General features: G+C 36.3%; 1 protein-coding gene and 1 pseudogene across 2 annotated transcripts in view; one reads left to right on the forward strand and one right to left on the reverse strand.

Moving 5' to 3' along the window:
• Window positions 1-14,623, forward strand: part of Tbc1d15-17 (TBC1 domain family member 15/17) — a 305,943-nt gene that overhangs the window by 227,782 nt on the left and 63,538 nt on the right. For both annotated transcript variants that reach the window (XM_090404708.1, XM_090404709.1), the window contains one exon: window positions 6,022-6,121. In XM_090404708.1, coding sequence (XP_090260834.1) covers window positions 6,022-6,121 — 100 coding nt within the window. The remainder of the gene's footprint in view (window positions 1-6,021; window positions 6,122-14,623) is intronic.
• On the reverse strand, window positions 5,310-5,397 carry LOC150099053 (U2 spliceosomal RNA; annotated as a pseudogene).

A 14,623-nucleotide genomic window follows, 5' to 3' on the forward strand; every position in this document is an offset into this window, starting at 1 on the left:
AGCAAGTAACATGGTGAGATAACAGTAAAATAATCGCTTGTTGTAAACAAGACTGCAGTTCTTTAGTGGTGTGAAAATTATGTTACAAAGTTCAATATTGTTACAAATAAATATTGCCATTAAACAGTTTGTGCCAAGCCATAACTGTACAAAGATTTCTCTTATATGTAACATTAGTAAAGAAATTTCTGATTACAAGAAATAAAGATAAAGTTAAGTTATCCTTTCCTTTTTATTAATTTATTCAAAATTGGCTGTCGATAAAACAAAAAATAAATAAAAAATTCAAAAAATAAATGTAAGATAATCTGACATCGCTAAGTTTCCCTGCAGCATTTCTTTTAATTCAGCTGTTTTAAGTAGTTCTTACAAATAAATCTAATATTATTTTTGCTGCTTTTTTGTACTGCCCTCTAAGGGTGGAGGACTGGATGACTTACATCAGCTTTTCCCAAATGGTGGGTCACGAAAGCTAAATGCTGGGTTGCCTAAAAAACCTCAAAACCTAGGTGTTTTGTGGTTTTTCTTTTTTTCACGAAACTCTAAAATACAAGTAAATAGCATTTAATCTGGACTAATGAATAAATAATTTAATTAATAGAGACGAAAAATGCACTCTGTCTGCGTCCGTGTCGCCATTTCACAGTCTCTTTGTTCGCAGTAAAGTAGCTCAACTAATGGCGGGGCTGCACGGCGGCCACCGCACCACCAGCCGAAATCATTTGGCGGTCTGGCATTTGTTTTACTTGCCCGTCATGTACTCACTCCTCTTGTTCAGTTTTAGTTAAGCATTGAGAGAGAGAGCATATTTTTTTGTATTTACTGATTATGTGTACCTTGCCCAGTGGGTTCGGCTGAACAACCATAATTATTATAATTGTTTCTAAGTAGTAATTTATTTCATTCTTTCTTCATCTTGCTCATGATGTCAATTGGTTAATCAAGGTTGCCTACCTTTGTGACACTTTTGATTTTTTGAATAATTTAAATCTGACATTACAAGGTAGCAATGTAACTGTATTTAAAGTGCAAGAGAAGGTGGAAGCTGCAACAAAAAAACTCAATTTGTGATCCCATCGTTTAGAAGCAGGGAATTACAAATCTTTTACAAAACTAACAAAATTACAAAAAAGAGTATAATATGAGTTCCATGCCGGATGAGATTTCAGCTATTATCAAGGAACATATTTTAGGACTGCAGGCAAGTCTGAAGGAATATTTCCACCCAATCAACAGCAACAAAGCATGGATGAGGAACCCTTTTAGAGTGAACGCAGAATCTGATACAGAATTGCCGTATTCAGATATTGAATCTATAATTGAACTGTCTTGTGATACGGCACCCAAAGACATCTTCAACACAATATCATTGATGGATTTTTGGCTGTCTTGCAGTCAGGAGTGCCCAGTTTTAGCAGAAAAAGCGATAAAATTTCTAATGCCTTGTGTCACAACCTATAAGTGTGAAACAGGCTTTTCAACACTGGTTTTTCTAAAAAATAAATATAGAAACCAATTGGAAGTCGAACCGGATTTAAGAATAAAGTTATCTTTTCCTCCAAACCTGAAGTTTCTAGTTAACAAACAACAGCATCATACTTCTCATTAATAAATTACTTGGCTTTAGTTTAATTTCTTTATATTTTTGTAAGAATAAATGCTTCTTTATTATAATAACAATAAATGGAAACTCTATGAACATTCAAATCTGTTTTATTTTACCTATTGGCCATAAAAATTTTAGTGGGTCACGAAGATGAAGTATTAAAATAATCGGATCACGGAAAAAAAAATTTGGAAACCTTGACTTACATCATTATGAAGACTTTAGCCAGGTATACCTGTTGACATTTCAGTACAACAGCAAACACTCGGCAGCAGAAAGTAGACTGCATTTGTACCTAGAGAACATGATGGATAAGTGCAGCTAGTATAAAGTGGACATAGCATTTTGAACTGGATAATTTCACAAGTTCACCACTAACTGGTACAGCAAGTAACATGGTGAGACAACCCTGAGACAAGGTTCTCATAGCACAAACAGCTATTAGAACCATGAATGGTGTTTTCTGTAGTCATAAGGTCTCAAGAAAAACTAAGAAGATGTTGTATACTGTGATAATAGAGTTCAATGCCTATAGATGTTAGTGTTGGACTCTCACAGTTGTAGAAATCGATTACTTCAGACAAAGTAGGAGAGCCACTCATATGGATTGTCTGAAGAATGAATATATTGAAATAGAGATAGAAGTTGAATAGCCTATTATGGAGAGGCATGTGATTTGAAATGGTATGGATGTGTGCAGAGAATGAAAGAAGAACGATGTCCATTTAGTAATATGTACTGCTCCCCCCTGCCCTTCTCCCAAGGAGAAAAAGAGGAAGAATAAGGACTACATGGAAAGGGACCATTGTGAGAGCGATGGAGAAAAGGGGCGTATGGATGATGACTGGAGGAATTGTGGAGTCTGAGAACAGGCAGATGCTGACAAGTGGAAAAGCCTGCAAAAAGAAGAAAAGAAAAAGAGAAATGCAGCCTACTTTTATATTATTCTTTAGAGATACTTCCAGAGAATTTTAGTCATCTGTACATTCATGGTATAAGCAGTTTACAGGAATAAGATTGCTTGTGTAAAGCTTAAGTCTTGGATGGTTTCTGTCAATAACTTCTCATTCCATCCAAAAGGGGGAGGGGTTGAGAATTGGTAATAACCCTGTGTGTGTATGTGTGTGTGTGTCATCCATGTACACAGAGCATGGTTTGCAAGCTGAATCCCACAGCATCTAAGGGTAATTTTTTGCAGTTTTGCATCTACAGGTGACTGGGATGTTGAAAAATGTAATGCAGTGAGCTACAAGAAATAAACTTTCATCTGATCTAATCCCCCCCCCCCTTCATATTGTCATTAAGAAGTATAGATGAATACCTGGGAGTTCATATCTTTCATCATTGGCCTGTGGAGTCTAAAAGTTGTGCTGAGGGTCAGCAGATAGTGAGAGAGGAAGAGAAAAGGTAGAGAGGATAGTAGTAGGTATTAAAGAGGCTTCAGTCGACCTGCTTGGTCACAGATAACCTATTAACAGGTCTGTGGCCAAGCAGATCTCCGATATCATCTCCCTACATCTGTTCTCACAGCTCTCGTCGGTCAGACATCTCTTTAGATGTCTGACCGACATAAGTGGCAAAATCAAATACAAAGAGAACACACAAATGAACAAAAAAAAGAACTGGGATATAGCACGAGAAATTACACAAACAAAAAAAAGAACGAGTGAATTGCAAAATTTAGACCTGAAAGAGTGGGGGAAGAGCCTGGCCCGGGTGATACAGCCCACAAGGAGCTGCACCGCCTCACTGTAAGCCTTCGCAGTCCGGATTCTCAGGTCTGCCCCCTCCTGTGTGAATTAGATTTAGCCAATTAAAACAAAAAGCAAGAAAAGAAAGTTCTTTTAGTCTTATATATTCTGCATCTTTCTGCAGAATTTCCTGTAAATCCATTCAGCCTCGTCAAGAATATTTGCTTTGTTTACTACATTCAAAGTTCTGCATAGTTGGGCTTTCTCTTCATCTTTGAGGTCCTTCAGGTGATCCTTAAGTTGGTCTGGTGTGACTATGGAAATGTCCTTGATATAGAGGCCTAGCCATTCGAAAAACAAACTCTGGAAGTGTTTCTGTACTGTGCATTATTCTAAAAGGTGGTCTGCCGTGACAATGGGTCCCCTAAATTTCCCTAGAATTACAGCTCTGTTAGCAAAAGGCTTTGTGACAGCAGTAGTGTTTTGTTTTCCCCCTTTTGATTCTTCTCTTGTATATTTTTCATTGTCTCTTTTTCCTTGTTCTCGTACTTCTGATGGGGCTAATTCTCCAGCTTCTTCCTGGTTTTCTATTATGGTCTCCATTTCTTCGTCTATCTCAAATTCTGATTTTTATGCTGGGCTTATGTTAGTTGGTTTCGTTCTTTTTATTTCCCCTTCCTCTGGACTTCCTGGACGCTTTTTGCTGGTAGTAGTAGCCTCAATTTCTGCGTCTTGTTTGCTATTTTTATCTGGATTGGTTTCTTGGTTGTTGCACCTTGTTTTCTTTTTGTTTTTCTTTGCTGAGGTTTCTATGGTGTCTTCATTTTTTTCTGTCATCGTAGCCTCAACAGTGTCTGCTTGAATGCTAGGTTCTTGTTCTGTTGCTACTGGTTTTTCTAGGATTTTAGCTGGTACAATAGCACCCCCCTGCTCTTTCGTTACTAACTGGGGATTGGGGGTCTGGTGGAGTTTCCTGGTCATTTTTTGTAGGCTCTTCTGTTGGTATGCATGAGGCTGGTGTTATGACACCTCCCACTATTTCCACATGGGTTCTGTGTGGGATGCGTTAACCTTGTGTTCCCTATTGCCACATTTGCGACATTCGCATTGTAATTCGTAATTCGCATTGGTCCAGTGCATGTTCGGTCGATAAGCAATTGTGGCATTTCTTATTTTTGGGGAAATTTGCGCTAAGGTGGTCTAAAGCGGGCACAAAAATCATTGTTTCCTTACACCAGGGTAGTTAGCTACTACCCTGGGATAGCCTAAGTAGATCAAGTTGGGGACTTCAGTTTTCATTTCAATTGAAATGCTCACCTCCCCTGATTTCCACTCTGGGACGTCCATGTCTTGGCCGATATTTACATTGCGAACAATTCCCGACTTTGAGAAGATTGTTTTTATTACTTCCTCTTCCTTTTCCAGATATTCTAGCGGAAATCTGTCGATCTTTACAGTCTTTAAAATACTCCCTGCTAGGAAGGGAAGGTATTTTCTCCCTTCACATTTTGTATCCTCAAGGAGTTTTTCCCTTGTCTCTATATTCTTCATTACTACTTGGAATCTCCCCCCCCCCCATAAGGGGTAATCCCATATATGCTTTCTGCTTTCTGCTTTTACAACGTTGAGTAGAGTTCTCACAAACGTCCTCTTGTCGATGTTTGAGTCGATTTCGATCCCAAGAGTTCGAACTCTTGGCAAGAATTTAGACATCATTTATGAGGTAAAAAAGGAATACCTTACCAAAAAAAAATAAAGTTAAGTCAACAAAGGGGCAGACCTTAAGATAAGGCCTGCACAGACTGGCCCAAGACAAATAAGGACCAAAATACTGTAAAGGTTCTTACAAAAAAGGACACTTTGCAGCAGGACTGAAAAAATGGCTCTCTCTCTCAGGGCCACTGGAGCTGGAACTTCTGGATACCGAAACGCTCTCCTTGAATCAGGACTGGCAAACACGGAGCTCTCCCTCAGGGTCGCAGGAACTGGAACTTCTCATCAACTGGATCAGGAACAGGTACTGCAATCTCAATTAGCACTGCAAACTAGATCTCGAAGAGATACTACACTTTGATCTTAGCCAAAAGGCCGAGAAGCGATCCCAGTCCTGAAGATACTTTCAGGTGCAAACTTTGTTTGTTCACACTTGGATAAAGGATTAAACTAAATTTATTATAGTGTAACGAAGTGAAAAATAAACTTTCAACATCTTTCTCTAAATCCAGAGTAATTTAATAAAAAGGTGGCACACCATTTGGCAACTCCTACAGGTAGAGATGACCTTGCTAATGCTTCTACCTGGTATCTCCACTTGGGCCTGGCTCCCACTGAAGAGACCTCAATAAAAGTCGAAGCTAGTCTGGGTAGTGGCCCTTCCCTTAATGCATAACATTATACATATCTGCAAGGAGATGTGTTTTGCATTATGGGAGATACAGAGATAGGAGTGATGTTAGCTTGCTCCACCTTTGCAACGAGTTGCCCAGTGTTGTTCTACTTTACCCCAGTCCTGGAGATACTTACAGGTGCAAACTTTGTTTGCTCCCACTTGGATAAAGGATTAAACTAAATTTATTAGAATAACATATTGGCAAATAATAGTAGAAAGCATTAATTTTTAAAAAATGTTGGTTCCTCCACCTTTTGAGCAAACTTAATTCCACTGACTCTCATGTTGGAAAAATCTTTCATTATGCTCTGATACTTTGAACTATTCTTTTACAGGGTATGAATTTTGAAGTTGATCAACATGGGATGAAAATGCAGCTACAAAATCTTGCTAACCTTATTCAAGTTTCTGATCCTAATTTCTCAGATTATCTAGGTAAGAGATCACAAAAAATATACATATAAATAAGTAAAATAATAATAATCTTCATCAGTAGTACTCTCAAGCTGTTTGTAACTTTTAATGACTTTCATTACTGTGAAAAGACTATTGTCTTGTTTATTGGGGGCCTGCTTGTTTTGTTTTCATAGTAGGACCTGTGGTTTTTGTTACTACCCACTTCCCTTTTTAAATGGATTGCATTTAAGAAGGGGAATGGGTAGTCAGAGAATAGGAAATATTCTATAGGAACCGAAAATCTCCCCATACAATAATATAGTTTAGCAGGCTAGGACCACTAGATGGTATATAGGACCAAACATTGATGGTAATGTATCAGAAGGCTTAATTTCGTGACCAGGTCATGAATGTGTAGAACAGTATACAGAAGTCTTTTTTTCTTGATTTAATACATAATCCAAAATTAACAATGGAAGGTGGAGCTGGGATTATAACTCCGTTATATTTGCTACCACCAACATAACTAATAATTCTGTGAAGACAATTTTAGGGGTGGACATTACCACATTCATAGCAAGTGTGTGTGTGGGGGGGGGTGAGTAATTAACAACATTGCACCAGTCCCAAAATTTATCCTGCTTTCATTAAGATGCTGTAGAAAATATCAAGAAAACACATTCCAAGAGGAATGTGTTTTCTTGATATTACAACATACTATGCAACATAGTATGTTGCAGAGATAAATAAGTGTCAGAGTAAAGTGTATAAAGAATATCAAAGATTATATGATTTAAAAGAAGTGACACCATTAGAGTTAATGATAATCTGTTAAAAGTTAAAAAATAATAATAATATGAAGTTAGTCCAGATCGTGTAGCTGATATTTTACTAAACAATAGGACAAAATAAATATGCCACTACTGACAGACTCCATTGAGGAACACAAAGCAAAAAATAAAAAGTCATAGAGAGATTCATCTCATCTTTTGATATGACAAAATTTTAACATTGCACAACTAGATGATTTGTGTAATAAACAAATTTTAAAATTTTAGCCCAAATATCAAAAAGTACATTTATACTTATTAATGCCTGAAATGCTTTCATTGCCAGTAGTTTGAAGGAATGCCAGAATTGTGACCATTCTACAAACAATATCTCTCCAGCAGAACATCAAGCAGTAAAAAAACCTATAGAAAAAACAAAGATATGAGAGTGGTCTGAAAAGTTTTCGGCCTCGACCATAGATGATAACACTATTGGCAAGATTTATTTTTCTAAGTTGGTACATCTGTCATAAGCATCCATGTGAAATTGCAAGTCATTCTATCAAGTAGTTTGTTTTATACAGCCTGTCTGAAGCAAAAGTGTTGTCTGTATCCCTTGAAATGGATAAAATTGAGAATTGTGCAGCTATAAAATTCTTTTTAAAAGAAGGTTTAATGCCAAAAAAAGCTTATAAAAGTTTATGAGCACTCTTCTCCTTCGTTTTTGACAATTAAGAAATGGGCTGCTGAGTTTAAATGTGGTCGTACCAGTCTTGAAGATGATCCATGTGAAGGACGTCCAAAAAGTGTAACAATGTAAAATCTGATGCGGTGAAATTTTCTAAAAAAAAAATTTTCCAACATCGATTTTACAGAGATCGTAAATCGTGTGGAAAGCACAAAATTGTACATTACTGTATTTTAAAGGATAAATGCTGATTGTAAACTTGTAAAGGTAACTAACTAAAAGAATGACACAGAATTGTTCATAAATTATAAAATATTGTAAAGATTAAAATTGTACATTATGTTGATTTAATATTAATTTCTGATGTAAAATTGTTAGAGCAATGGAATGTTAAAAGTAATTTTGCCTCAAGTTAAGAGGATTAGACAAAATTATGTTGGTGACTTGAAAGTGAACAAAGGTATTGAAGGTCATTCAGATGTGGAGATTTTGCCACCAAAACTGAAGGTCAAGACAACAGTGAAGTCAAGATTCAAGGTCTCTGACCCTAAATCAAGAAGCTTCTGAATCGTATAAAAAAAGGTCTTGAGAACTTCAAACGAGTGGAGTTTTTTCCGTCTTACTGAAGTGTGTTGGGCTGCTCGGACTTCCAAGATTTCGTCGGAACGTGACCCCTAGGCATGGCAAAACCAGGAGAGGCAGATTATTCTTTGAAGATGTATTTTCAGTAACGGAACGTGCCACGTTCGACCATATATACTTGGCGCCTGCGGTAGATCCAGAACCGACGATGAGCTATGCCACATTTCCCAGAAGAGGACTACAGCAGGACAACCACCTAAAGCCGTTCAGCAAAGGCTAGTATATAGGATGGAGGAAAGTAGTCAGTAGGACCGCCACAAATCTTCAAGGCTGGTAGGATTATATGTGTTTCTGTGAATTTGTGAGTAGTTTCTATTGTATTAACACTGAGGTAAAGCTCAGCGTTAAATGTTAAAAGTGTTAAGAATTGTATGTCCACTGAACGTAGCTTTGTTAAAATAATTGTATACTTGCTATAAGAGATAATTGAGGCTGAAAGTTAACTGGTATATATTAGGAAGAATGTTAGTCAATGGTGTAAATTGTAATGGCCAGTAAATGCCTAGATTTTGTAAATCAAGTTACTTAAGTATTGTGAATAGCAGGTCTAAATTGTAAGTTCACGATTTTAGTTTAAATAGGCATCAGAGAGAAATTGTTCAATTGTATATTACATCGTATAGTTGCTTAAGGTAAAATAAACACGTTTTCTTTGTTTAAAACTATCGCCTGATCTTTGACCAATGCACTGAAATATAAACTACCAAACCTGTGTGCTTGAATTAGAGAAATTGTCACGACTGAAAGTACTGTATATGTCTGTGTATGAGACGACTCTCAAATACTACAGAAAACCCCTCGAAATCATTGGTTGTCTTATATGGCGAGGATAAAAAGGGAAGCTTAATTTCTTGGATGAAGATTTAGGTAGTTACAATACATCGTTATGTAAGAAAATTGGCAGTGTTTATAAACAAATCAGATTAATTTTTTGTTACATAAATTTATTTAAAATATTACAATAGATGTAAGTCTTAAAAAACAAATAATCATTATTAACCTCAATTTTCATGTTAATTTTCTTCATCATCTGTTGAAATTGGTTCTTCAGATTCATTGTTTAAATGATCGTCTCATGGATCCCAGTTCGAATCTAGTGAATTGATTTCATTTTCATCTTCATCAGTGTCTCACAACAGATCATATTCTGTACCATCCATAACATTAGAGATACCACACTTTTTAAATGATTTTATTACAGTCTATACTTTTACTTTATTCCACTTTGATCACAAAATTGCACAACATATCAAATGATGCAGCGCACATAGATGCACTTGTTTGTAAATGATTTTTCACCAGTCAACATCAATCTAGTGGTTGCAATATGGAAGTTAAACCACCTGGTATATCAGCAATTTTTGTACTATTTTTTTTCTAGAAGACTTTTAGTATTTTCAGTTAAATGACTACGAAACATATCCCATACTGATAAACTGCATTTCTTCATTATACAGCCTTGTCGCGTGTTCCACACATTATTTATCCATAATTTCACACCATTTTCGTCCATCCATCCTTTTTTGTGAAAATGTACAAAAACACTTGAAGGAAATTTTTTCTTAGTTTTACTTTTATGTTTGAAGATGATCGTTGGTTTTAACTTGGTTCCAGCCAGACATGACAACACAACCATAAACCTTGTGTTTTCATTACCCGTACTTCGAACTAGCACACTCTTACTACCTCCACTGTTTTATTGCTTATCATATCAAAGCTCATAGGAGTTTCATCCATATTTCCAATATTTGACAATAGAGATTTATGTTCTTGTCTCAACTGAATAATAAATTTATGGAAACTGGTAAGTTTATGGTCAAGATCTGCTGGTAGTTTTTGAGCAACTTTCGTTTTTTGTCATATTACCAGATTTTGTCTGTTCATAAAACGATTACACCATCCTGAAGTAGCTTGAAATTCTATACTTTCATCAAGATTCAATCTTGACCATTTTAGTACATATGCTCTAATCATATTTCTTGTAACAAGATAACCATTCTGCCTTTGTTCGAATACCCATTCTGCAACGTAATTTTCCACTTGCAGCCATTGGGTGATCCCCGTTCTCATCGCACATTTTTTCTTTGGCAATTTTTTTAAAATATCTTCTTTCTACCTCCATTCTCTTACCATCTTCTCGGTTATGTCAAAATATTTTGCAGAAGCACAGTTATTAGTTTGCTTTGCCATTTCAATTACCCTTATTTTAAATCAAGCTTCGTACTTTCTTCGTTTTGTTGCTGGTTCCGTGTTTTAAATGATAACAATTTTAATAATTCTAATATTAAAAAAAATGCAAAATTAATAATTAATTAAAATTGGGGCTAATAATTTTTAATTAGGATAATTCACATAAATACTAAATCTATGCTATACAAAAAAAAAATGGATTGCATCGATATAAAAATAACGGATACAACAACAATACTTAACATTGCATTAATACAAGAAGAAGAAATTGGGTGGGGGGTCATCTTATACAACTGACATAAGCTTAAAACCTAAAAATAGCCTAAAATTTAAACCTTGTCTTATACGCTGGTCGTCCTGTACACTGACATATACGGTAATTATTATAGAAAGTGAAAATTCTATACACTTTTACATTCACTTACTTTTACAAGTTAGCATCAGAACTTACACATCAAGCAAACATTATATACAAACTCAGACCTTTACATGTTTTACAACTTATGGTACAATTCAAAGTCATTTTTACATTCAACTACCCTTACAAGTTAAAAGAATTTAAACATTAAATTATAGTTATATACAATTCTGCTATTCACATGATTTATAATCTCTGTAAAATTGATGTTGGAGAATTTCAACAAAATTTTATGAAATAATGGGAAGGGAAAAAATCCCACTCTTTCCAAAAAAAAAAAAAAAAAAAACAAGTGAGGAGATTTTTATTTTTATTTTTTTTTTTTGTTTAATTACTGCTCGTTCTCTGGAGAGAAGAAAAATCAGTTTAGTTTAATTTCCTTGGGCGTGTATTGAATGAATGTTTCAACATTGATCGTTAGCCTTGTTAGTTATTTCAATATATCAATTTATTTTACTTGTGCTCCATACAGTTACCATTTGATTACATACACCTCTCTCTAACCTTAATCTAATCTGATTATGTAAGTCCCTGCTAGTAACCCCTTAATATCCTACAAGTGCTTGAGCCGCAAATGAGAAGACCTTTGGAACAGGCAACTCACTTCTGTAGGTGACTACCACACTATGCAATTCAGGAAAAATTTATATTAATTATCGACTGCGCCATCCTGAATTGATTGAAAAACGTGAGAAGATTAGTTAGAACACATGTAAGAATAATCTTCTACTTAAGCAACTCTTAAACTTTCAGTCATGGCAATTATTCTACTTAGACACACAGGTTCGATTGTTTTTGTGAGACAGTGCATTGGTCAAAAATCAGGCGAAGAATTTATACAAACAAAACATGTTTATTAAACCACTGACACATTTTACAATTCCATACTCCAATGTACATTCACGAGCATAAATCATAACTTACACAATTATATCTAATATTTGCTATACTTAATAGTTTGTTTACAATTCTAATCAATATTTAACTATAACAAATTTAGTTTATTCCTTTATCCAAGTGTGAGCAAACAAAGTTTGTACCTGAAAGTATCTTCAGGACTGGGATAAGGTGATACAACACCAGGCAACTCGTTGCAAAGGTGGAGCAAGCTAACATCACTCCTATCTCAGTATCTTCCATAATGCAAAACACATCTCCTTGCAGACATGTATAATGTTATGCATTAAGGGAAGGGCCACTACCCAGACTAGTTTCAATCTTTATTGAGGTCTCTTCAGTGGGAGCCAGGCCCAAGTGGAGATAACAGGCAGAAGCATTAGCAAGGTCATCGCTACCTATAACATTCAGCATCGTTGGTTAAGCATTCCTTCTCAGAATATACTAGCTAACACTCAGCCTTTTTTCTCTCTTATTGGGACTTAACAACTAATTCAACAGAGCTAAGTTCAGTGAACATACATACAACTCTTATGCATTACATTAGAATCTACTGTACTAATGTACAGTAGATTCTAGTGGACATTAGTAGTAGAATCTACTCACAATTTGCAGTATCACACACACACAGTCCTACCAGTTTTGAAGACTTATAGGTGATTCTGTTGACTGCTTCCTTTCATCCTGTGTACTGGCCGTTGCTGAACGGCTCTTGGCAGTCGTCCTTCTGTAGTGCTTCCTGGGAATCATAGCATTGCTCTCCATCAGTACTGGATCTACTGTGGGCGCTGTGTGACTATACGCATATGCCACGTCCCGTTATTGGAAGCACATCTCTGAGAATAAACCTCTCCTAAATCCCTTACTTGGGGTCACGTACCAGCAAAACCCTGGGAGTCTGAGCAAGCCAACAAACAGCAGCAAGAGAAAAAAAAATAAGAGAGCGTCCCGTGAGGTCCTCAAGACATTTTTATATGATCCGAAATTCTTTGTCCTAGGTTCGGAGATCCCTGGATCTTCCTTAAACATATTGATGTCACTTGCGCTGACCTTCTGTTTTGGCAGCAAAATCTCTACATTTGAGTGACCTTCAGGTCGCCAACACAGTGCTGACTAATCCTCTTAACTCAATGCTCATACACTTTTACATTCAGTTACTTTTACAAGTTAGCATCAGAAATGACACATTAAACCAACATTATGTACAATTCAATGTCATTGTTACATTCAGCTACCCTTACAAGTTAACATCAGGATTTAAACATTAAATTATAGTTATATACAATTCTGCTATTCACATGATTTATTTTACTGCATGAGATTTTACAGTGCCATTTAATCCCTCACGTTGTTCAAGGGTCGACTGTATTTGATAAGGTTTTGGTAATGCCATACTGCTAGGAGGGAAGAAGTAAAAAATTTTGGAAGTACATTCTAACAATGATAGGTTTTCTGTAGACAATTTTAAAAGGATAAGCTAAGTAGTAGGTTGACCAAAATGTCAAGCAGTTATTGTTTTCCTTTTTCATCAGTAAAATAAATCCTCAGGTGTGGACTAATTACTTAAAATGTTTTCAACATATCCCAGCCATCTTGCCAAACATAGAAATGTCAAAGTAGTCTTGCCATACTGTACATTTGAGAGAAGTGGAATTTAAGGGTGTTTTGGTTTGAAAGTGATAGTGGTGGGAAAGTGTGCCTAAAATGCTATGAGTGCGAGGATCAAAAGTGTGTCTCTGATTGTGAGATTGAAGTAGTGGATAGAACTCAGACTACAATTAAAAATGTGATGTGAAATAACGCCAGTAGCATTGAGAATGAGATTAAATGTGACACGATTGAGAGAGAGAGAGAGAGAGAGGGAGGGAGTAAAAGTGTTGAATGAAAGAATAGTATGACTGATGTAAAGAATGAAGAGTTAGCTTCATTCTTTACATCAGTCATAATGATGAGGGAGATAGCTCGGTTGCATGGAATGATACATAGGGTGAAGCAGAAGCTGGAGCGAATGCAGAAATGTCTGGCGAGTGGGTCAGCATGATAAATGCAAGAAAGAAGAAAGAAAAGTGCGAGATAAGTGAAATGAGGGCTTGGCGAAGAGAGAGAGAGAGAGAGAGAAATCAATGAGTGAGTGTTGCACAGAAATTCAATCATAGAAAAGAGTGAGAGAGTTAAAATAGTGAGTCTGTTGCTGCAGTATGACAGAGTAGAGCTGAGGAGGGCTATAATAGTGAATGACGATGTTTAGGTTTTGCAGGAGGAATGATGTGGAGTGAGCTTGATGAGCAAAAGGACTTATACAAGAAGGATGGCTTGCTTCTGAATGGATTTGGTGTTTGTAGACTGGAAAAAGTGTTGTTGAATGAAGTGAAAGTGAATGTTCAGAATCAGGGAAACTAAAGCTTGGGGTGGGGGGGAAGCTATTGAGTGGATATGCAGACATCGGTAAGGCAGTTGAGTGTAAGAATGTGCCTAATATGCTTAAGTTAGTACCACTGGTAACAAACCAGAATGGGATAGATAGTATAAAGAGTCAGGATAGTGGTAGGCCTAAGGGAATTTTGTACTTTATGTATGCTAACGCCAGGGGCATTCAGAACAAGCAGCAGGAATTTAGGATGCACATAGTTGTCAATCCTAGCCAAAGGTTATTGGCATTAGTGAGGCATGGCTAACAGAAGATGATATAGTTAGTGGGATAGAATGTAAAAGGTATAGTGTGTTCAGAGAGGATAGAGAGAAAAGAATGGGGGGATGTTATTGATGATAGCCGATGAACTGTAACCAAAGAGAGTAGAAGTTCAACTGCAGGCCAGTGAAAATAGCACATTTGAAGCTATCTCATGTGAGATACAGAACAGGTGAACAAAAAATACAGTTGGATGCTGCTGAAAAGCGGGGGATCAAAAAGATGATGGAGACAGTATACATCGGCA

The sequence above is a fragment of the Typopeltis vanoorti genome, chromosome 15 (genome assembly GCF_054136105.1).
Source record: "Typopeltis vanoorti isolate ZY-2024b chromosome 15, IOZ_Tvanoo_1.0, whole genome shotgun sequence".
Classification (NCBI taxonomy): domain Eukaryota; kingdom Metazoa; phylum Arthropoda; class Arachnida; order Uropygi; family Thelyphonidae; genus Typopeltis; species Typopeltis vanoorti.